The sequence below is a fragment of the Strigops habroptila genome, chromosome 10, assembly GCF_004027225.2.
Source record: "Strigops habroptila isolate Jane chromosome 10, bStrHab1.2.pri, whole genome shotgun sequence".
Classification (NCBI taxonomy): Eukaryota; Metazoa; Chordata; class Aves; order Psittaciformes; family Psittacidae; genus Strigops; species Strigops habroptila.
This window is the reverse complement of record NC_046359.1, coordinates 19,120,474-19,145,141: the sequence shown is the minus strand read 5'-3', so window position 1 is coordinate 19,145,141 and position 24,668 is coordinate 19,120,474. Positions and strand designations below refer to the sequence as shown.

The window sequence follows — 24,668 nt, the reverse complement described above, 5'->3', positions numbered from 1 at the left end:
CATCAGCCCATGGTAAGCCACAGCTTCCTAGAGACCCCTGGAAGCAGAGTCAGGCCTGCTAGAGATGCAGTGCAGTGGTCAGTGCTCAGGCAGACTGATTCCATGCTCACCATCTCACTTTTGGGTGAGTGGTCATGGAGCAGCAGGGAAGATAAAGGACTTTTAAAAGTAAGGGGAAAAAAATATCATAGAGTGGTAGGGGGAGTTGAGTTGGATAAATGTCAGCAAAAAGCTCAAAGGAATGTTTAACATGAAGCTATCGTTTAAACATTAATGCTGTTAAAGAACAGATTTCTCTTTTCTCTGAAAAAGAAACACAAAATCTTCTGATAAGAAAGAAACTGCCACTGAGAATAGCTTCTGTTGTTTTATTGTCCCTTCAAAACACTTTCTTCATTTAGTTTAGGTTTAAGTGAGACTAAGGTCCAGCTACCAGTCATCTTTCTAATTGCATGGATTAATATTATTTTTTTTAATTTCATAAGGTAATACCTTATTTAAAACAACAGCAGCACCAAAATCCAGCATCTGAAATGAGACTGCTGGCAGATTGCTCTAGATTCTGCTAAAGCTGCAGAATATTCCCCTCAGTTTCTTTTCTTTTGGCACAGTACCTGTGTTCGCAGAAACTGCACCTCTTCTGTAAGCAGCTGCTTCTCTTTGAAGAGCTGATTCTGTTTGTTGAGCAACTCCACTAACTGCTGGGCAGTGGCCTGGCAATGCTTGTCGAGCTGCTGTAACCTGGAAAAAAAATAGATAAAAGGGTTGCAGAGCATCTGAAGTTGGAGTTCACGGTAAAGGCTTTGATGTTTGCACTGGCGGGTGCAGCTCCCAGCTGACAGAGCTCAGTCTGGTGGTTGGGCTGAGACTGAAGTATTACTCCCAGGATGGGCATTTAATATATTTTATCTTTACACTTTAAATGATCACTTCTAAAGGTTTGCACTTCTAATTATAAGCCTTATCATGACATGATAGCAAATTTGCTTTGCCGTTAAGTGACATCAGTAAAGCCTGCAGGACTGCATCCTGATCCCTGTAGCTAAGCAAGCTGCATGCTCGGTAGCTGCTTCAATAACTGCCTTCCTGAAACACAAGCACTAGCACAGAGTATAAATCCACATACCCCAACCCCCTGACAAATTGGACCTGAAGAGACAAAGTTTTTGTTTTCTGTCCACTGCTTATTGCAAGCTGCTTAATGTCCAAAACTTGTTACAGAACACATAACATGTATTTTGAGTAAGCTTAGTGATAAGTAAACATGTCTGTGTAGATCCTTTAATAGTGTAACAGGGATTCCTGGGAAAGGATGTAAAGAGTAGAAGGAATACGCAGGGGCCTTTTGCTTACACTTGAAAACAAGTGCCCAAGTTGGGATAACACAGGGCAACCGCCACCTTCCTTAATCACAAAAGGCAGTATGGCTTGTTATGGCCACAGTGACTGCTCATTACTCCTGCCACAAAAAACCAGGCACCTGTAGCATGGGATATAAACACAAAGAAGCTGGAAATTGTGTTTTTATATTAAGTGCATTTCAGTCTTTAAATACAAATGTCTCCAATTAGAAGTCCTGGATATCTTAGAAGCTTCTTGTCTTTAAATAACAGTACTCTAGAGAAAAACCTACACAGCTTTAACCACTATGCGGTTAAGGAGCATAAACTGACTGGTTTTGTCAAGGTTAGTTCTGAATCTAAACTTTGCACTTGCTTTTGTAAACTATTTCTTGCTCAATGTATTGAAATACAGCTTCAGCTGAACACGGTTTTTGGGTTGTCTCTCTCATACAGGCTATGTTTTTAATGGAATTAGTTATATGCCTACAATAAGGCATGTGATTTTCTGAGCCTTTCTACTTTCAGCTCTATGTGGTAGTTTTGACTTGTACAGCTGTCATAACTCAGTTAAGCTCGTCACTCTGAATATCCACATTCTTAATCAGGATTGTTCAAAGAACTGCATTAGTAAACACCCCCAAATTTCTTGATAAAAAGATAGGAAAATCTAGCTGAAACAACATTGCCAAAATCGATGTCAAAGCCAATATTTACTGATCAGTATCTGCCAGCCAACTTCCTTGCAATCAAACCACAACAACCTACGTTGCAACCCACGTAGCGAACACCGAATACTCATATTTCAGTGTCCTGTTACTCTGCTAACGTTTCCTTGCAAAAGGGATTTGAGGAGTTGCAGGACCATCCTCTAGGGATCAGAACAAAACTAAATGCAGCGAGCTGCAAACAGCGACAGCTGGTTGTAAATGTCCAATGAAGCAAACAAAACCACTGCTTTGATAGCACCGGATAGTCTACTAACTACACACTTAGATGCTCTGTGTCTAATTTCACACTCCCTGTACCTTCCAAACTACACCATGTTGGTACAGGAGCTGTTTATGCTTCATTTCTTTACTAAAGGTGATATCAGGGGCATTGAACTTCAATAAAAAAAACCTCACAAAGCAAAATTCCCATTTACAAAACCCCGCCCTTGTACTGTTCTTTGTTTTCTTTTTAAAGATGGAGCTTTTCCATGAGCATCTTGATCCCAGGGAGTGGAAGAAGAATAGTGGTGTTTGCTGGAGGCAGTGTCATAGTTTCAGGCATAGTTTCGCTGCTTTGCCATTGATTTCACAGAACCATAGAATGGTTTGGGTTGGAAGAGACCTTAAAGATCATCCGCTTCCAACCTCTCTGCCATAGGCAGGGACACCTTCCACTAGATCAAGGTTGCTCAAAGCCATGTCCAGCCTGGCCTTGAACACTGCCAGGGATGGGGCAGCCACAGCTTCTCTGGGCACCCTGTGCCAGTGTCTGACCACCCTCACAGGAAAGATTTTTTCTTAATGTCTAATCTAAATCTGCTCTCTTTCAGTTTAAATTATTCCCCCTTTTCCTATCCATATCTGTTCATGTAAAACATCCCTCTCCAGATTTCTTGTAGGCCCCTTCAGGTACTAGAAGGCTGCTGTAAGGTTTCCCCTGAGCCTTCTCTTCTCCAGGCTGAACAAGCCCAACTCTCTCAGCCTGTCTTCATAGCAGAGATGCTCCAGCCCTCCTATAGACTCACTCCAACAGATCCATATCCTTCTTATGTTAGAATCCGTTTAACTTGAGGAGGATATAAGACTTCACTGCACTTCACCTGTAATAAAGACATCTTCCAGTCCTTTATTTCTAGCATACTTATTACTTTATAGCAGAACTGGTAGGGAGGCGTAACTGGGAAGTGCTGTCTTCAGACAGCCAAGGGAAGAACCTCAGTGCTGCCCTACCTATTTAAAGTCTTAAGGCTATGAAATCCTCCTCATGCACGAGAGCCTGACTCAACCAACCACAGTCCAGATTCTAGGCTCTCAGAATGTAAGTTTCTGCTGATTTCTACATTCAAGTAATAATTTTTCCACTCTGTTAATGTTTCAGTCTCTTTTAAGAACAATTATATAGTCTTTGAGAGACCCTCTTGCACAAAATTATTATTACTGGCAGCTGAAGATACAGGTAAGTACATAACCACCTTGACCCGCATCTCTGCAGCAACACAATGAGCACTGCCAATCACTGCGGCAGGGCCTGTTCCAGCGGCTGGTGCAAGTGCTGCTGACACAGTCCCGAGGAGGGGCCCTTCCTGGCATGCCTCTCCTCTCACAGGGAGAGGGCTCCAGCTGAAGAGCCACCACGTCAGTGTGAGGGACTTCCTCCAGTTCTGGCAGCCAGAGAGAAGTCATTTCCAGCTCATGTGAATTTTACATCAAAACAACACTTTCTACTAGATACTCGCAGGCAGCCCATGCAAATTTCAGAAACATGACTGGATACAAGCTTCACCGTGCTCTACTGTAAAGCTCTGTATCCTTTCAGATCATGCTAAGGGTGATGCAGAAAAACTGCTGTAGACAGACAAGCCTTTAATTATGGCAGTACTACTCAATTATGCTTTTCTGTTCTGTACCTTCACCTCCCATGCTACATTTAGACTGTCCTCTTGAGCAGAGGGAGAAGGATGACACAGGCACCGTGCTGGGTTTGACTAGCAGGCCACAACTTTACTTTCATCATCCGTATCTCTCTCCAGTGCTTGAGTACAGGGCTAATAACATTCCTTACTACAATTCTGGGTCACGATGGATAAAGAGGGAGTAGTTCTAGCCAGTGTAGATCTCAGTCTGTGAATTCCCAAATTCTGTCAGTCTGCTCTCCCAAAACTGCTGCCGGGCTGGCCCCTGGGACTACCAGCCTGCTCCAGTGCATTCAGCTCCCGAGGACAGGCTCTGGGCCCTCTCACAGTATCTGCTATTATGTGTGACATGTGCAGCACAGCCACACATTCCCATATGCATTGTATCTGGCCTGCCTGCTGATCTCGTAAATGATTCAAGATGAGAAATGAACAGCTCCACCCACATTCACTGTACTTCCCATATGTTACAACTGCACATCGATGCCTGCCATCATTTTTACAACTGGGTGACAGAACCTTCTGCACATTTTGCTAATACAAGTGAGTGAGGTTGCACGGTCACCACGTTCACTTTGGCAACACTACCTACAACACAAACGTGTACTGCGTCCTGAGCATCTGGGTGACCACTGTATCCTCACCCTCTATTCCAAATGAGATGATCTTTCCACCAAAGAGGCAAGATCTGTCCAGTCGGGATGTGAGCAGCTGCTCCTCCTTGGCCTGGGAGGGCTGAAGGACAGGAACTGACTGTACACTATGTCATGTTACTTCAAGGCACAAAGTGAAGACATGTAGCTCTTGAACCGTGTTATGTTTGGACTACTTACAGCACAACCTGGTACTACAGAGTAATTTCTCATTTAGTAGTAATAATACTACCCTTCAAATAGTTTTCCATTAACCACTCTAAACCAAAATTCCTATTTCTACAAGGAGGAAGGAAAGAGGCAGCTTTCTGAGATGAGTGATTCTACAGAACAAAACTGAGGCATCACAAGCTGTAATGAGTGCTTCAAGGTAAATGTTTTGCTCTGATTCTCAGTACTTGGATCTCATATGCAGCTCGTATGCAGTTTTATGTTAGAACAGCTCCAAGCTACCTTGCTACTTTGTGCAGCTACAACCTGCTGGAGACTACATCTCTCACTCCACATGGCAGTGAAATTTAGAACTGAGACTAGGCTATACCCTAGCCTGTCCAGGAATGAAATGGAAAGGGATAGGTAGGTTTTGTTACATTTCAACAGCTACGGGTAGACAACCACTGCAAGACCCTGCAGAAACTAGGTGAAAAATCAAACATAAAGCAGCGCTTTGGCACCGAAGTGAATTCTACCCAGCAGAATAAACTTCCTTTGTGTCCAACACCACAGAGCTGGACTGGCATCCCCAGTCTTACATTTAGATTGTCACCTCATCTGCAGCCTGCAGACAAAACCAAAAAACTTCCTTCTTTTCTATAAAGACACATTGCTAAATAAGGGCACCCACAAGATTCCTGCTGCAAGCTCTCTGCCTGGGGGACTCACAGGTCCATTAATCTGCAGGCAATCTGCAGTGAAGGAAAAAACTGATACGACTGTCAGCTCTCCCCTGGGTTTTAAAGTTGATTTGAAAGAAATTAATATGCAAGGTTCTGTGGGCAGCGTCCATTCACCTGGCAGTGGGGATCAGTCCTCGACATAGCAGAAGCAGTAAGAGGTTATTCAGTTTTTCAGCAGTCAGGTTACTGATGTAAAACGTTTTCACTCTACTCCGCAGAGCAGAATTTGCTGAAATGGTGTGATTGGATTGCAGAAACCTGCAGCAGCTAAATCACCAAATCCAATAATCATGCTGCATTTATTGGCACACATCTTAATTAGGTTTTAATACAAGTAATCTGATAACTACTCCTGGCCAGCCACAGCGGAGCTGTCAGAGCTGAAGGGGCTGTTGCCGAGCGGCTGGGCCGGCGCTGCTGCGGCCGCCTCCCGCCGACCCCGACGAAGCCCCCATCTGCCGGTTGCCGCGGTAACACAGGCGGCGCCCAGCAGCCCCCCGGGCACCGCCGGCGGGCCCTGGGGTGCCGGCCGCACACAGGGCCCACCAGCAGTGGGGCCATGGCTCCTGCTGCCCCGCAAAGCTACCGAAACGCAAGTCACGAGAATACGTTACACCGCAGCACACTGCCTTCAGGAAACACCTCCCTTGACAGGGTCGGAGCGCCAAGCTCCCGGTATCTAAGCTTGCTCTCCCATTGCTCCTTTGCCTGCAGGTGGACGCAGCGATCAGAGGCTGCTTCTGGTTACAAGGGGGAAACTAGAGGGCGATGTCACAGACCACCGCCATGCTCCGGGAACGCAACTGAAGCGGTGGCAGTGGCACATGTGGTAATTGGCCATTTGCAAATCTCAAATGTTCTTAACACGCTGAATTTTAAAAGCAAATGCTGGCTTTAAGGACAAACTTGTTATAAAAAGAGGGAACACGACAATTAGAAAAGAAAGCAAAACCCAGCAAACTTCTACCCAGTTTCATAATGTTTTTCCAGGACATCCCACAAGTTTCATATCATATGATAGAAAGTGTTTAAGTAGTGGTATTTAACAGACAGTTGTACTGCAACCCATTAAAGGATGTTAATTTGTATACTCAAATAGTCAGGAGTTTGGAAATGCCAAAGGGAAAGTTTTCTTGCAACTCCTTCCCACCCTGGCTCCCACCTTCACTGCTGTTCCCCTGACCGGCCTCACTGGTTCTTCCTGAGGCAACTACCCACTACAACCTGCTGAACAGTTTCAGTCTAAACCACATTTTTTGGCAAGCCTAATGAAATCACAAAGAACTTCAGCAATTCCTTATAACAAGAAGCATCATGCAACCTTAAACACAACCTCCAGTGATCACGGCTGGTTCCTGACACAGATAGAGCAGACACTGCCTAAGATTATCTCCTGTAATATACAAATCCATGATCAGGCTTGCTTTGCCTATGTAAGGATCTTAGAAAGCGAGACTTGCTGCCATGCAGAGAGTTAAGGTGTATGGCTGATGCTCGTGGTGACCTTGTTTCTGCAGCTACAACTGCCCCAGTTGCTGGCACTCCCCACTCCTCTTGAAGCACAGGTCCCCTCTGCTTTCCACCTCAACTCTGCTACTCTTCTGTCTTCGCTTTTCATAGCAGAAGTAATGTTGTCTTTTTTATTAAGGCAGAAAAATTTATATTCATCATCTCTTCGTATCTTGAATCAGCTCTGTGGACAACTAGGACATTTAAACCAGTAGTAAAATTAGTTCTTGTATGAGCAACCTTCATTGTGTTTTGCAGCACTGACAAATTCACCCAGTAAATTTTAAAGTAACTAAATAAGAGTCTATAAATTTAAGAAAACAGACAAACAGCAAATTACCACCCAAAGTTTCACTAGTGTCCTAAACTGCTATTTACATAGATCAGGACCTTGAAATAGCCTTGAGTGATAAGCATCTCTGAGAAGTCCCCACATGCTCCCAAAATGTAAATGGAAACATCTATACGATCTGTCCATCAACCAAACTCCATTTTCCAGTCTAGCTTCAAAAGCAAACACTGTGATACACCTTTCTCATATAAATTAAAGAAACGAAGCATAAGAGGAAAAACACACAGACCAAAAATACCCCACCCCATAACAGTGAGTAGGGACTAAGGACAGTGAATGAGCTTCCTCATTTCTGTCACACTGGAAGTCCTGACTTTTAACAGGACACAGGAAGACAGTTTAGGGCACATTAAAACAAGTTTCTGTGGCATTTCCCACCCTATGAAGTCCCTGTCAACAGTCTGTTGCTACATAGGCCAAGAATGTTGTTTGTTCAGGCAGAGAAGAAATGCAATCTGTACCACTTCTAGCTCAGTAAGGTAAGCACTTGCCCAACTCTACAGGTGGAACAAACTCAACCAACTTACATGAACAGATGGTAACTAGAAGCTAATATCGCTTGCGCAGTTTGGAATCGGACACCTAAGAAGAAAATGTCCACATTTCACCATAAAACCCTTGACCCAGGTGGTTTTCTATAATTTTTCTTTTTTTTTTTTTTTTTTTTAAATATGTATTGGGTAGCCTCTGAATTCGCTTTTACTAAAGGCACTCTTCATTTTTCCACACATTTTTAAAGAAGAGCCTGTAGTACATAATCTCCAATAAGATAATAATCTTCACATACCGTAACAACAATTATGAATCTTGTTTAATTAAAATTTTATGTAGCAACATAGCTTCCCCTTCATTTCTGATGTCAACACTGACTATCAGAATGTATCTTCACTTCTACAGCTGGTCCAGCAGGTTAAACAAATAGATCATGTAGGAAACCTGAGCCTGGATCTATTTCTGGGCTTCTAACAGCTTATGTCTAATGTGCTGAAGAGAGAACATTATCAGCCTGCTCTTTAGTAGGGGCGTGTAACAGCTGGGCTTAGCTGGTATGATGGCCCCTTTTAGCCCTCCCGGGTTTTGACAGGAAGGAAACAATGAAAGGGAATAGACGGCAGGCTGGAAGAGATACTGTGAAACTTCACTAATGTCTATTTGTGTCCAAATCCCTAGGCTGAAGATGAGGATTTTCCTTCTTTAAAGTAATTCAAAATAATATGATCTATGATAAGAATACAAACTCTGGATCAGGTTTGCTCTAGAGGAAAAATAGTTCTGCCTATATATGAAAAGTGCTTAATAAAACAATTCTCCGAATCAGTTAGGCTGACTATTAATTTAGAATGCAGTAAAATACCTTAAGAAAAAAAAAAAAAAAAAGGGCAGGGCTTGCAGCAGATGTTGCTGCAGGAATATAATGAATCTTATAGTCAGATTCCTTTTTTTTTTTTTTTTTATTTAAAAGATGTTCACCTCTCTCTGATTTTGTTATGTGCCAGACAGAACAGATTTTGCACAATTTCTCAATCAGGAAACAGAGTCTTAATAATGCTAAGAGACGCATATCCTATCAAGGTTTCAGAGTAGTCCCTTCATGTTTATAAGGATTATTCTGCAAGGTATGTACGTGCCTTACTGAAATAATTTTTCCTGTGCTTGTCTTACTAGTTACAATTTCCGTGGTTGGTTTACTTTTTATAAATGTGTGCTCCATTTTCCCCATTTCTTACTCTGATTTCTTTTATTACCAGACAAACTGGAACCTTTACAAACTGCTAGTTGGTGTCCACACAAAGTAATTACTATATTTGAATCATAGATGCTGAGGATTTTTTAATGCAATCTGCCCAATCTGAACTCTTCCCTTCAGAAGCACTTCGCCTTTAAAAAGAAATTCCCAGCATGAACCTCATCAGAAGCGACATGTAACAGACAGTACATGTGGTGTTTGGGCAGGCAGCAGAGAATTGAAAAAGAAGTCTTCACTTTTTCTATCCCATGTCATGTGCAGAATGTACATGTGGCCTAAGCCGACATCAGGCATTTGAAGCAAAAAAACTGCTAAAAGCATCAGCTTCTGTTAATTTACTTTGTCAGACATTGTCTTAATTAAAAAAATACCACTGCTAGAAAGCGTAGTGCAGCTGAGCTACAACTGCTTCAGTTGTTCCTGACAGTTGCAATTGCAGACTAACAGAACAGCTTTGGGTTCAGTCCCACTGCCCTCACTGAGTCCAGACTCTAGCAACAACCTGCAAGGACTGCAGGCTCCATATTACAGAATATAAAGCTTCTGTTTATGTTCATAGCTATTAGCACCTGTGTTTGAAAGGTAAAATGTTTTTCACTAGTGACCTTGCAAATGGGAGCTCAACAGTGCCAGGTACAGTCCTTTGGAGCTGGTTATCTGCAAGGGAGTCTTCCCAGTTTAATAACTATATATCATAGGCCTTCAAAAATGTTCTTCAGCATAAAAACCAAGGCTGCTACACTCTGTAGTTTGACCACTATGAAAATAAGCTCTAAAAATATCAAACACAAAGTGTTAGGTATCTATGTAGGTGTCACTTACTAGTTCCTTTGCCTAAACCCCATCACCCTTATTTCCCACACCAGAGGTGCAAACATGGCCCTCTTTCCAGTTCATTTCGAACAAGTGCTTTTGTCTGTAAGCTGCAGCAGGCAATAAAATTTTGCTTATTTTCAGGGTTCACACAGGGTTACTGTGATTTTCATAAATTACAGTGAAAGTAATGATAGATGTAGGATTTGTATGGAGGGTAGTTTTATGCTTGTGACATACAAGAGGAATATGACTTTATATTGGTGATAGGGGTAATTTTCCCGTGCAGCATATTCAGATAGATGTTTTCCATACAAGGCCTCGTAGCTCTCCCCACACAGACCAGATTGCTTCCATTTGTTAACTTACCCTAAGCCTGGCCTACTCCCCTTCAAATACAGTTCTATCACATATGTCTATTTTCCAAAGTTACTCTGGCTAGGAAATAAAAATGAGAAAAAAGGGTGCATACTGATCGAGGAGCTAGAGAAATGGCTGGGAAGCTGGTCAAGGTGGGCAGAGGAGCCCAGGATGTGCATGACAGGTAGGGAAGATCTGTGCTCAGATATGCAACTATATCCAAGGGACCTGAGGAGGCTTCAGCCTCTGTTTCTCTGTTAGCGCTGGCTAGCCAAGCAAGCATGCTCCCACCTCACATGGAGCTACTGCTGTCACACAACACAGCACTTCGGACCAGGGCTGTAGCTGCTTGGGACCAGCCCCAGTCTCCCCAGGTCCCCTGGGTATGGCATAAATCAGTTCTGTGGAGACTGAAGGGAGAGCCACAACATCAAGGAAACACCAACTGGGGGGAATGTAACATGGAAGACCAAGTGTAGGGGTTAGAAAGAAAGCTTGGGAAGGGCTGAGATGAAAGGAGTTACATCCTGAAAAACCAGAGGTTTGCCAGAAAATGAGAAAAGCTGGACGACCTGAGAGGTATTGTCAGCCCACCCTCACGGAGCTCAGCTCTTGTGAATACAGAGTCTACTCAGTGTTTTGTTTTGGCCTATATTAAAAACATGGTGAATTTATATGTGAAGTTAGTGGAACCCATAATTGCTTAGAAGCACTGAAGGAAAGCAGGGAAGCATTTCACAGAAAATACGTCTTAAAAATGTATTAGTATATTATAGACAGTATTACACTCTCTGTAAGAGAGTGGCTATTTCATGAAATGTATATATTAGTCCAGTTGTGCTCTGAATTTACTGCATTGAGCTTGAAGGCTAAACTCAATCATTGCTATTGAAATAGAGGAGGTTTATTGCCACTTTAGAAGCAAATATCATTACAGTTATCTTCAGATAACCATTAACCCCTCCACAATAAGGAATACGACTGCAACAAGGCAGTTCAGAGACAAGTATCAACACACCCAGATCACAGCCAGTGGAACAGGTCAATTATGCTTTTCTGGTGGCAGCAGCTTAGCTTGTGGATGAGAATAGCAACTCTAGTGTCTCTGCAATAGCAGCACAGGGCTGTCAGGAGTACCACACAGAATGAGCACAAAGGTGGCTCCAGCCTGGCTCTCCCACGTCATGGCTCAGCACATCAGGCAGCAGTTACTGGCCCCTGCACGGGCATCCCACTATATTAAGATGACTGGCACCTTCCAACAGAAGAGTTCATTCTGTCCACAACTGTGCAGACTCTTCTGTTCCCACTGGATTTTAATTATTGTCAAAAATCCTAGAAAAACTATCAGTCTCTTTTATTCTACAAGTTAAAAAAAATATTAATTTTCATCTCACATCTTCAGTGTAACTACAAGAAGGGGAAAGTACTTTTCCCCTTAGATTACATCAAAAGGTCATGTGTAGTTTTGTTAGGTAAATTATGCTTCTCTCATACTACTTCCCCACATTCTAGTCTTTCGGTGGTAAGCAATGGCAAGAGTCCTATGAAAGAAATGTTTAAACAAGAAAGCTCAGAAGTCTCAATATGCTTTTTGGAACTAAACAGTCTCACGTAAGTGGTTGGACAATTAAAATTAAGTGCCTGAAATTACTACTTGTAGATTAAGAAAACAAAGCTGTGTCTCTTTGTTTAAAAAAAATAAACATGTTTTTCGTTCTATGTAGGGATATGGAGGACAAACACGTGCAAAATGAGAAAAGAGATCCACCTACTATCAGTCAATTACTTCTCTCTGTAGATGTGGTAATCTCTAATACTGCTTCTGCAGCACAAATATACCATTACTCAAAATTCATCATTGGGAAATCTACACAGAGAAATGCATATTTCTGAAGGAAACGCACGCTTTTGCTAATGTGCACCATAATGTTGGTGAACTCACATGCTAACATAGCACAGAAAACGTGGGCTGCGTTTCTGAGAGACTGTTAAAGCTCAGCAGATGCCCTGAAAGAGCCCAAGGTCTGTAGTCGGGCTCACTGCTCCTACTCCACCCCTCAGTAGCCACCGCAAGAGCCTTCCAGAGAGATGCTGGTGGTCTTGGCACTGCTCCTGGTGGCCAACTGTCCACATCACACCTGGCTCAGCCTTGGCTGGGGCGAGGTAATGAACAGGCCGACCAAATGAACCCAAGCCTCCCTCCCGAGGGAGGCTACTTTTGATCAGTGTTGAGCAACATATGCAGGCTTGAGCAGGGGGGCATGCAGGCAGCGCAGGAAAAAGCGTGCACTGCTGTAACTAAACTGCAGATTAAGCTGAGGACTGCTGTTTCCTAAGCTCCAGATAAGGAGCCTTCTGGAGAGTTAAGAAAAAAAATGAAAGAGAAAAAAGAGCAGTAATTGTCCTTTTGCTTTTAAATTATTGGAATTTAGGGTATATTAGAGCAGCATGTGTCTCAGTTTAAGATAGTATATTTTTCAGCAAAGATCCTCAATATGGGAGATGCTTCTGTAGTTAATGGTTTGTTTCTAAAGCCTCTGAAGCCATAATGTTCCTGCTCAGCAAGTATTTACTATGAATGAATATTTGGCATCCCTCATGTGATCTCCCTACATAAAAATTGTTATATGGGATCATCATGTACTTAAAAGTCTCTTCAAAGAAAGTAATCCTGATTTTACTGAACTCCTGTACTGCAACATCAGATTTTTAATTTCCTTTGAAACAAATAGTATCAGGAGATAAAACTGCATTTACAGGTGTACTAAGAGATCTGATATCATTGAGACATACAGAGGAATTTAGAGTTCTATTGTGTGACAGAAGAGAAATGACTGAAACCTATTTCTGTTTAAGGTCTAGACACAAAAGCTTTCATCCTGATCCAGAATAACTCTCATAAGCTGAAATGTGAACGATAGAGACTCCTGTAAAGCACACAAAACCTCACCAAGAGCCCAATCCTGTGCCGCTAAAAACAAAAGGAATTTTGCCTTTAATAGGGGCAGGCCCCTTGTTTGCATAAAGAGCAACTTGTCAAACAGAATACAAATGCCAAGCTGGTATGTTTCAGCCACAAGCACAATAGCTCAAATCTTGTTTTTAACTAAGCATATCCTAGAGAGAGCAGTTTTCTCCCAGAATCTGGGCATCAGCTACAAATTCAATGAATTGGTGTCTCCAAGTGTTCGTGAAGGATGCAGGAAATTTGCAGAAGGGCAGGAGCTTCTCATTTAAAAGAGAGGGAAACTGTATGTTTTCATTATAAAAAATGAGTGTGAAAAAATCCTAACCACACAACAGCTCTCTTTTATGTTTAAAGTTCAGAATTAGATCCCCCAAGTTTCCCTGTATATTAAAAGAAGAGCACAGAATAATGATCTAAAAATCCTTCACAAAAAACCAACAAGCAAGGATGAAGCAGTACCCGCCTGGGGGCCAACTGCCTCTCCAGCAGCGGTAAGGCTGTTACTAGGCTTGCAGTACCATTTGTTCCATTACACAATCTCCTGAAGCCTTTTACAGAGAGCTAAAACAACTGCCTGTACCAACACGACACATGGCTTTCCATCCCGACTCTTTGCTAATCCAGACGCTCCAACCATCTTTCTTTAAGATGCCATATGGTTGGCAGAAGCCTGTAGATCTAGCAGCACATCTGCTTGTATGTTACTTCTCCCCTCCAACTCCCCCCTCCACACCACAAAAGAGAGAGCAAATAATTATTTAACATGTAACCAGTTAAACTGCATTTAAAGAGGACAGGGATTATTTAGCTCTAGATATTTTAAAAATGTAGATTGTCACAGAAGATCGTTTCTCTCTTAGTGATTTGAGAAATACAGAGAAACAAAACAAAGAAATGAAAGGCACATGGGCAAAATGATCGCTGCATTTGAATTATTTAAATGACTGCCATTTCAGACCTTATGCCCCAAGATTTATTTCCCACATTAGTGTGCCACTGAAGAGGGGACTGAATTTTCTCTCCTCTGCTTTTGTCAGAGGTGAATTAGACAAGCAGACTAGGAAACTGTAATATACCAACCCATGCTTTGTTAAGCAAGCAGAGTGAGTCTGTATGCTAATGACTCTGCAGGAATACACTGACACACTGATTTTTTTGGTGTGATGAGCAAGGATTATTGACACTGTTGAAATCCTGGTTGCACTGGCATGCAGGCATCCAGGTTGTCTCTTTAGAATCCAGACGCTAGGAAGACAGGCTGCAAAAATAATTTTGTTTGTGATGAGTTATCATTTGACCATTTATGACATAATTGACTATAACAGAAAAGAAAATACACACTTTGGAACCTGATTTTTTTTTTAAATTTTTTTAAAGGACCTAGAACATAGAAATTATAAATAAATCCTCCTATAAAACTCTCATCAACCACTCTGTGATGAATAACCATCTCAGTTAACGAAGGACGGGCAGAGATGGAAATGTGTAAGGACAGACGGCACAATTTTGCAATTCTGTCTGCGGAGGATTTACAGCACCTTTTGTTCAGAAACACCATTTCCTCGTTGAACTTTTCATGCATCAGTAAAATAAGACATCAAAGAGATAAGAGATAAAAGATAACAGCTCTACCTCAAATGCTGCTCACGTGTATTGTTTGTGTGACTGACTGTGCAGAGAGGAGCAGTGTGTAGCGTAAGGACCATGAAGCACATGTGTATGTTCTAGCATTTTTCAAGAAGAATAGAAACTAGACATGTATTTACTCCAAATAGTCTCCCCACATCAACTCTCTATTGCAATAAGCACAAAAAACGTTCCTCTGCCTTCACAAAAACAGCTTTCCTTACAATATGGGAATACTTGTGTTTGACTACATAATGTACGAATTGTTTTTTCCCTTGGCTATTAGAATTAGAATTCCTAAACAAATGATGGGAAGACCATGTTCTACCCTCATAGAAAGAAGGGCAGACCGATGTTGAGGCTTCGGATCAAACCAGCACTTCTGAGGACACAGTACTAGGTTACTACGCTGCTTTTTTATGGCCAGTGTTTTTCTTAAACCCCCCCACCTCTCTGTCTCAAGGCTATTTTAAATTTCATCAAAATTGCTTTTGATAGTTTTATATAAATAAATATAAACTAGAAAGCCACTTTCTCCTCCCATAATCCCACTATTCCCCCCCCCCCTTTTCCTCAAGACAGAGATGACAGAAATTCAAAACACACTTGAGTTTCAAAATGTAAAATGTGGCAATGTATTCAATGATGTAGCAATTTAGTTCAGTTTAAAATTGATAGGGCTTGATTTACCAGCTATAATAAATGAAGAACTATACAGAGGGTGTTTACAGTAACAAGAAATATTTATAAATAACTACAGATTAAGATTTCAGTTAGTTCTATGCATAATCTTCCAAACTTCCAAATCATGAAATTACGTTAAAAAAAAAAAATCAACAAAACCCCTCCCCAGCCTCTTGGATGAGTCTCTTTCAGACCTTGTGTGTTTTGCACACATTTCTGATCATTAAATCAATTTTCATTTCAGGTGTTAATGGCCAAGGTTGGCCCACCTGTCCCAATCTTCTTAGAGGGATATGGGAGATGAATTTTTTTTACAATCACCTGATTGGAAAAAAATCACGTTAACTTCGTTTTCCTAGATGGAGGGATCTTTGCATTTTCCTGAGAGATTCTCTATCAAGTCTCTATCAATAGCACTTAATGGGTTTAAAAGGTCTATTTTATCCACTGGATCCCTTTGGATAGCAAAGCAGTGATCAACCCAGCAGGATGCCTTCTCAACTGATCAAGTAAAAACCAATTGTCTATGACCGCATTTGGTATGTCTCTGAACTTCAGCTGTGACTGAAGTCTCGGAAGAAGACGTGCTTGGAGAGCTGTCACACAGGCTATCTTGCCCCACACCAGTCCCTCACCAGCAAGGTCAAGTCCACCCCTCTCTTCCAGTAGAAGCCCATACAAACATCGGAAATGGAATTTCTGAAACAGAAGGGCTGGCCAACAGAGGCCCTTTGCATATGTGAAACATATAGTGGATTAAGCATTTCAGAATTTAAATTGACTGTTTAAACAAGTCCTAGATTTAGGCACGAAAGACAAAATGAACTCTGTGTATATATTTTATCTTCTTGTCCCAGAACAGGTGAATGAGAAGAAACCGTGTGTGAAGTCTTGGCCAAGACTTGCTGCAAACTGACTACTGTAGAAATAATGTAAATACTGCACGCTTTTTTATTGTTTGCAGGTAAAGAAAAAATAATACACTTTATTCTCTTGACAAACAATGGAAAATTATGAATGTGCAGTGTACGTCAAGAGCTCCTCCCACGACTGCAGAGTGTAATTGCACTGCTTAGACACATGTTCACCCTAAACAATTTCTGATCAAAAGTGCCAGTGAGTTCACTGGACTGCAGTTTGGCGCACTTAAAAAGATTGGGTCTGATGAAGAATCCACTGTCATTTCTCGGTCATAGAAATAACAGAATGCTCTTCCTCTTTTAAGGCGAAGAGAAACTGAAAGCAAAACCCCTTCAATTTGAAAAGGACTACATGGGGAAGTAGCAATATTAGTAAGCGAATTAATTTCTTCCTTCATAACCAGATGAATGCCCTTAGACATCCATCATCAAAACAGAAAGCACAGAACCACTACATGGAAAAACGACTACACTTCATACTGGCATTTTTAATTTTGCAACTCCTGTTTTAGTATTATTTCTAGTTCTGGATGGTGACTTCAGGTACTTAATTTTAAGGATACAGGAAGAAAATATACCTTACAGAGAAATGAAGTAATCAATAATGTAGCTGAAAATTTTCAGTTAATAGTTCTACAAGTTTCATGGTATTCAAACTATTCTAATGTATTTATTTTATTATTCTAACTCTTAGGTATTACTGAACCATATGTTAATAATCAGGGTGATCCTTCTGAATTGTCTAGGATCTTATTTCACTTATGTGCATTAAACAATACCAAGTAGTAAGCTTTTTGCCTTTTGGGGTTTTTTGGAAGCAGCAGTTCAACAAGTTTGGCTTTTGCTTGTATATTCTGAAGCTTGTTATTAAATTGAAAAGAACATTTACAGATTAAATATGAGAAAATACAGAAATTCCAAAAATGCCCAAGATGTTCTGCAGGACTGAAGTTCCAGATTTCTACAAGTGTCAGGTCTGGAACCATTATTTGGGCTTTTAAACTTTGCCTTCCTCATCTGACAAATACAGATCATGGAAGTATTCAACTTCCACGTTGCAGTCTGTAACATACAAAGTTCACATGAACAATACACTCCTTGATGAATTATTACTTATTCAATAATGAGATATATTTTACATATACATATTTTACCTTATACAAGTATTGCAACCTATAACTGCAAGCTGCACTTGCATTTGTCTCTGCAGCTTTGTAGCATTTTGACTTCTGAACTTTTACTTGCAATCTGATGTCTCCTCCATCACAGCACTGTTATAATCAAAATTAATAGGGCAAGATAGTCTTCTAAAATTAAACTCTGATCTGAAAGGTACAGTTGAACATTTGGGGATCTCTCTTCAGATGCTGACAGGGAGACATGTGAGCGGATGTAGAGAGAATCTGGATATATGGTTCACATATGGGCCTAACAAGAGCAATCTCTTCATATAAAGATACTATTTCTCATGCTAAGTCTACCTTGTTTTCTAATGTCAGCTGAAAGGAATGTTGGAATCTGGGACAGTTTTCCGCATCAGAGTCTGTTATTTAACTGCCTGATGTCAGAATTATTCTCTTTCATAGGACCTTTGTAGTTTGGGGTTTTTGTTTTATTGTTTTTTTGGGGAGTTCAGGTTGTTTATTAAAGACTATGAATGCCACACCATCTTAGGAAATCTTATTTTTCTTGCTTATTCTTCCACCCAAAGCACCCTGAAATTGCTAAGGTACCCCAACTCATAACAGATTTTGCTTTGCAGTGTTGCATTAGAACCATGAGATTACCACTGATTCGACTTCACAAAAGAAAGTTGGTATTTGGGATTGCCAAGTACTGAATGTTTTTGAGCACAAGTCCTTCATCTGAGTCTAGATCCAAATACACAGGTTCCAGGCACAATGTTACACTAGCTGTCATTTAGGGCTTCCTTTTGTAGAGCAGAGAATCCAATATGTCAGCACAAGACAAAAGCAATGAGTAGGAAGAAGTGGAAAACAAATCTTGGTTGCTAAGTCAGCCTGTCATGTAGTAAAAGTTTGTGTGAAGCCACATACCATATGACCCAAAGGCTCAGTTTGCTCAGGAAGCTAGTTTAGTTAAGAAAAAAAAGAAAAAAGAAAGAGAGAAAAAAAAAAAAAAAAAGAAAGAAGTGCAGTAGAAAGAAAGTCCAGTTGCAAACATGCAGAACATGCAGAAGGTAGGACTTGTACTATGGCTCACTGTGGGAAGATCTATGACTTTACCTTGACTAGTGTATAGCCATACCCAAAGCACAATTTTGCTCGGACCCGTCTGGAAGAAGAGTGTCAATGTTCATTAATGCCTACCACTCATAACATGCAACCATTTCATGGCTTAGAAAACGTTAAGAAAGATCAGTACAGCATTATTTCCACACAGCACACAGATGACCTAAAACCAGTAATGCCAGGATCTGTACCACAGTATGGGTAAAACTGCAACACAACATTTGAATTAAAACTGCCATAGTTCAAAACAAAATGCTCAGAAGCCTCTGATAGCTGCCAGAACAAAAAGCATTCAGAGGATGAGGAAACGACCAGAATTCATGTTTTATGGCTTTAATAACTGAAGAAAACCAAACACAGTAGCACCTCTGAGCTGTGCAATCCTAAACAAGACTGAGGAAAAAAAGCACTGGAATAAGGAACAAAACATGCGAACATGAGAGATGCTGTCCAAGCTTACCTTAACTCAGGGAAAATCCTCAGGCAAAGAGGTTCAAGGCAAAAGTTGCCTCTTACAGCTGCTGAATTATTTCAAAGCCATGTCATTACAGCAACAAAGGGGCTTAATGGGTTGCAGCTACCTATGAGTCACAGGGTTCACAGGCAGGTCTTCATTTAGCTCCCCACACCCAAAAGAAATGAAAAATTCTTTTTAATTCAGGGTCCTAATTAGGATGGTAATTGGAAGAAATCCCAAACCCATCATGCTTGATGATAACAACCTATGTGTTTACACCCAGACTTTTGTAGCATACTGTAGGGAGAAAACTAAGACTTAAAGTACACTAAACAAATTACTCTACCTTACCTAGTTGGGGTCTGAACTTGGTTCCAAGTTTTGAAGAAGTCCAGGCCTTTTGAGGGAACTCAGCCAGCAATTCAGGCAAAAATTTCTTCAAAGGATAAAGAGGCTTGATTTTTTTCCCCGTTTTTCTTTGTCTTCCTCTTTTCTTTTTAAATAAAAGCAACATCTCTGATTTGTGAGCAGAGAGTTTTGAAAGGAAGGGAGGAAACACCATTACAAATAGCAGCAAAGCTTTCAGTTTATGAATCTACTATTTCATCCATGAAATATCCAGGTTACCTTCATCATCATTTCCAAAACACCACATTATATAAGGCAACAATGGAATACTAGGCTGGTCTGTTTCCCATATTTTTAGTTAGCTCAGTTGGAAAGTGAACACAGGCTATCGCCCCAGGATGAGTGAATAATTTTAACTCAAATGCAATTTTGCGCAAAATTACTTTCACAACTAGGGGGAAAAAAAAAAAAAAGGCAAGCATGGCTAGCCAGACTCCCTGTTAAAGAATGTGACTTGTTTTTCCCTAACCAAACTAGTATCATCCACAAAGTTTAGTTCACACCATTACTGTTAAACAAGCAAGGTATAAATCTGGATGCCAAAACACCAAGCTTTTCTGTGCTAAGAGCTAACTGCCCCTGCACAAAGTGTCAAGTACAAAATGTATGCATTACATCTTCAACAGTGCTGCACTGGCCCGGGTGAAATCTCTGCTCAGGAGTAAAATTTATGCTAAAGTATATGCAAGACAAAATCCCCAAATTGTACACCAATATTTAGAAGAGGTCTGCTGCATGTGGAACTGGTTTTGATCTTCAGATCATAAACTCCTGGAGGCACAGATCTTCTTTAATTACATGACTACAAAGCACCATGTGTTTCCATTATGCTATTTAAATAATAGATTTAATTTGAATTTACATTTGTTGATGTAAACACTACTGACTGTAACATTACCCTCCAATCTGATGCAGAAAGTCACTGAAGTATTAGGAAAAAATTCCTTCCCATAAAGATCACGAAGGAAAGAACCCCCAAATGTGCTACTTGAAAATATGAATAGAAATTAGCTTAATAGGAGAGAATAAATTGTAGTGGAGCAGAATTTTTAAGATGATATTTTCACACAACTAACACTAACATCTTAGCTAGCCCTCATTTTCAATTCTGCTCTAGAGTTACCTGTTGTGTTTAAGGGACTGAATGAGTTTAGACCTTTTCAGCAACCAAAGTTCAACTGATTATTAAATGGAAAGAAAGTAACATGGGAAGGATCACTCATTTATCTTGCAATACAGCTTTAAGAGAAGTGGACCTGGGGGCTCTGCTAATGGTTTTAACTATCAGGAGTCTAATCAGTTCTGCTTTTTACCAAAATTAATTTACCTCTGCTTTTGCATAAATAGTCCCTGTTGTTTAAAACTTTGTTTGGGGTAGCTTCTGTACATCAGGTGGGGCTCAAACGGAGCAGAGTGGTGGTGTGTCCAGAGACAATTCAGACAACTGTAGTTCAGAGGAAAACATTTTAACACAATATAAGATAAGCTTTGCACATGCACTATTAATAGAAAAAGCCCACCCTGGTCTACTGCTGAATGACAGGGATTTTAATTTTGTTTTATAGATGACCTGCAAGCTCTTCTAATAATTGCTGTAATTTCTCTGTTTGGGAAAACATAGGCAAAAAGAAAAAAAAAACATTTATGTACCACATACATGGAATGTATTGTTCAATTCGTGCCATGTTGCTACTAAAAAAATTACTTAAAATAATGGACCTTGCAAATTATATCTAGTCAGAACATCTAAGTATTAATAATAGCAACAACAACGTCTAAAATTTGCCAACATAGAGGCAGTTAAAAGTGGGAGCAGACAGCTAAGATAGATAGAGTTGAAAATTGAAAAGTAATAATATTCCATAGAGATTGTATTAGCTTTTGGTTTTGATCATATAACTCAAAAGCAAGTGAGCAAACAAGTTGCATGGAAAATTTTGAAGCAGAGGTTTTTGTTCACTGTGTAGATTCAAAATATTTTTTCCCCAGAAGATCCAGAAATCTTCAGAACATTTTTATCAGAAAACACTCCTTCCATATGCAGAGATGGAGTATCTGAAATTACCTTAAACCAATAAAAGCATGAAAAAGTTAAGGGGAAAGGAACAGAAAACAGCACTGCAAGAAGACTTTTTCTTCTTTTGTCTTTAGTATTTTCTTCCATATTACTAGATTATAATATTTTTTTTGGTCCTTACTTTAACCTGCAGAAGGAAAGTGTGGAAATGCAGGGCCTTGTCTGATTTAAAAACACATACGCAGAAAAAAAAATTAATCCTGGACATAAGTAAAAAGATGATGGCCGGACAGGAAGAAACGAGTATTTGAAGTGCTAGGTTTGACAAAAGGAAGTCTCCTTATTAGGTCCAGATCACCATTAACAGCCCCAACAGTGGGAGCATAATCAACACTGTATGTGAAGAATCACCTGGAATTCACATAGTCCTGGATTGTTGATCGCATCACCAACAAATGCACGTACTTATGTTAAGGCGCTCTGGACTGCAAAAATAAAGCGTAATAAATATATAAAAAGCATAAGATTGGCAGCTTTCTTAATACATTCCACATAGGAAAGACAACCACTTTAACTTGTTTTGCTCTGGATCTTGTCCACTCCTCCATCCCTAATTCTCATTTGTGCCAACCCTGTAAAAGGGTAAAACTCTTCGTAAAAATTGAGTTTTCTTTAGATATTTGAAGCTTTGGAACCACGTTTGGAAAAAATGCATCGGATCTGTCAAATCTGTTATGCATGAAGGTACAGGCCTCCCATATGAACATACAGCAGCTACCTAAATGACTCTAACAGAGGCTAACCATTTCCAACATGTAACACAGCACAAAAGTAAATCTCTTACTTTGGAGGGGAGGGGGGGAAGCTTATTAAGTTTCTTGAAACATTAGTTTGGTACATGCACATGCTCCATCGGATGTTAAACACTCTCCTTTTACTGCAAGTGACTTACACAGTTGTATATAAAACTGGATGACCAAACCACAGGCAGTATTATTAAAAGCTAAGCTCAGACATTGGTAGGACTTTCAAGAATATCACAATTTATTTACCAGAAAAGCAGTTTTTCCAAGATGGTCAAGTACCGGGGTGTTTGCTGCAATAGTTTGGTACCTAGTAAGTGTTCAGACAAGTCTATACAACTACTCTTTGAATCAAGACCAGAGGGAGGCAAAGGGGAAATGCCTTTACATATAGTGGAGTCCTTGAAGAATTTGGTTTCCTTTAAAAACGATGGCACCTTTCTTCCTTTAAACTGATACATAGGGGTACACTTCTGTACTGTTCTGGTGCAGTAGCTGTTACCAGCTCCTGAATTAGTTACAGGAGGACTAAATAACAACTTTCAGTCTCCCAGATTATAATATTTATATTCATATTACTGAACAAAACTAAAATAATAATTCACAACCTTTGTATATATTTCAAATCATTGTCTATGAAGAGAGAGAAATTCTAACATTCCTCTAAATGTGGAGTAATGTGGTCTTGGTTCTTGCCACAGAATATTGATTTTACATATATTTACAGGAAAATCACTGCGTAAGCTTTTCAGGTAGCAGTACCTTTCTTACAAAAGGCTTTGTTTCTTTTGATACAGCTTGAAAACAATCCTGTAAATACTGAAGAAGCTAATGATTAACATCCTTTTTTTCCTCTTCTCTACCTCAATACAGAACACCAAAATCAGTATTTCAGTAATACGAAACTCCACAAAGTGCTTTTTCCCAAAGGAGCTTTCTGATTGTAACATTTAGATAAATTTTATATTGAGATCATTTAACTGTCCACTAATGTTTACTCCTTCATCTATTTCTTTCTTTGTCAAAGAGAGCATCTTCTAGGTTAGGACAGACATGGCTTTCTTCACCTTTACCTAACACAATACTCATTTGGAAGCACTAGCCTTTAAGAATTAACTTTCACGTAACCTGGAACTATCCCAAACACACATCAGGGTTAACCTAGAAACAGCTTCCAAGGTTCTCCTACAAAAGACTCATAAGCATTTACCAGCCATACAGACTCGGTGCTGACAGAATAAAGTCTTCTCTGAGATGGGCTACATAGAATACAGTAATGCAGTGAAAGGAAAATGTATCCAAGATGTAGTGGTCAAAGCCCTTCTCTTTGTAGAGATACCAGAGGATTTCTAACACTTCAGCAGAACAGAGAACTTTTTAAAACAGGGGTTTGTCTGAAAGATTCTCCAATATTGTATATTGTACAGTACTCAACTTACTCAAGTCAAAGGTGGATTGTCAAGCAGACCTTACCGGGCTTTGGATCTTTTGTTCCAGAAAGTCTGGAATTTCAAACACAAGCCTTGGGTAACCAACCATCAATCAAATTTAGAACAACAAACTAATGAAGACAACTGTATTCAGCTTTAATGTATATTTTTCCATGTCAACTAAAACTGCAAAGAGTAAAGGAGGGTGTAGATTACTGTTGCCCCACAGTGATCATTAGGGTGTCCTTCCATCTTCAAAGACAAAGTGTCACATCTAGAAATATTTTCTTTGATTTCCAAGCTGTATTATCTTACATAATTATATACTCCTCATAAAACAAGCAAAGAACTATATCTTGGTCAGATATCTTAACAGGGCACATTCACAAATAATTGCCTGCTACAATTATCCTTTTTGGCATGAAGTCTGGACTTCTTCATGCTATATTCTAATTCAGTGGCTTCTACTTCTGTTATTCACTACCAATTTCTGTGAACCCCGCAATGTCAAGAGGTCAACATTTACATTGTTCAGAATACACCATGAAAGTAAGAGTAACCCTATATTCTATCTTCATTTTTCCCCTTTGATCATCCCTTTATTTGACTGTATTTCAGTAAATTATCCATGTAGTTTTTATTTTGACAGCTCTCTTTACAGCAGTAAAACAAAATGTGTGCATTGCAAATGGCAAAGATTCAAATTTCAGCTATGTTTATCCAAAATAGCACTGAACTGCTTCTGTACTTATGCTATACTGCCTACAGCCTTACGGAAGGGGAGACAGATGGGATGAATTTAGC

At 40.1% G+C, this 24,668-nt stretch overlaps 1 protein-coding gene across 2 annotated transcripts in view; it reads right to left on the bottom strand.

Moving 5' to 3' along the window:
- SDCCAG8 (SHH signaling and ciliogenesis regulator SDCCAG8) overlaps positions 1–24,668 on the bottom strand; it is a 112,974-nt gene that overhangs the window by 6,324 nt on the left and 81,982 nt on the right. For both annotated transcript variants that reach the window (XM_030499895.1, XM_030499896.1), the window contains one exon: positions 615–741. In XM_030499895.1, the coding sequence (XP_030355755.1) occupies positions 615–741 (127 nt within the window). The remainder of the gene's footprint in view (positions 1–614; positions 742–24,668) is intronic.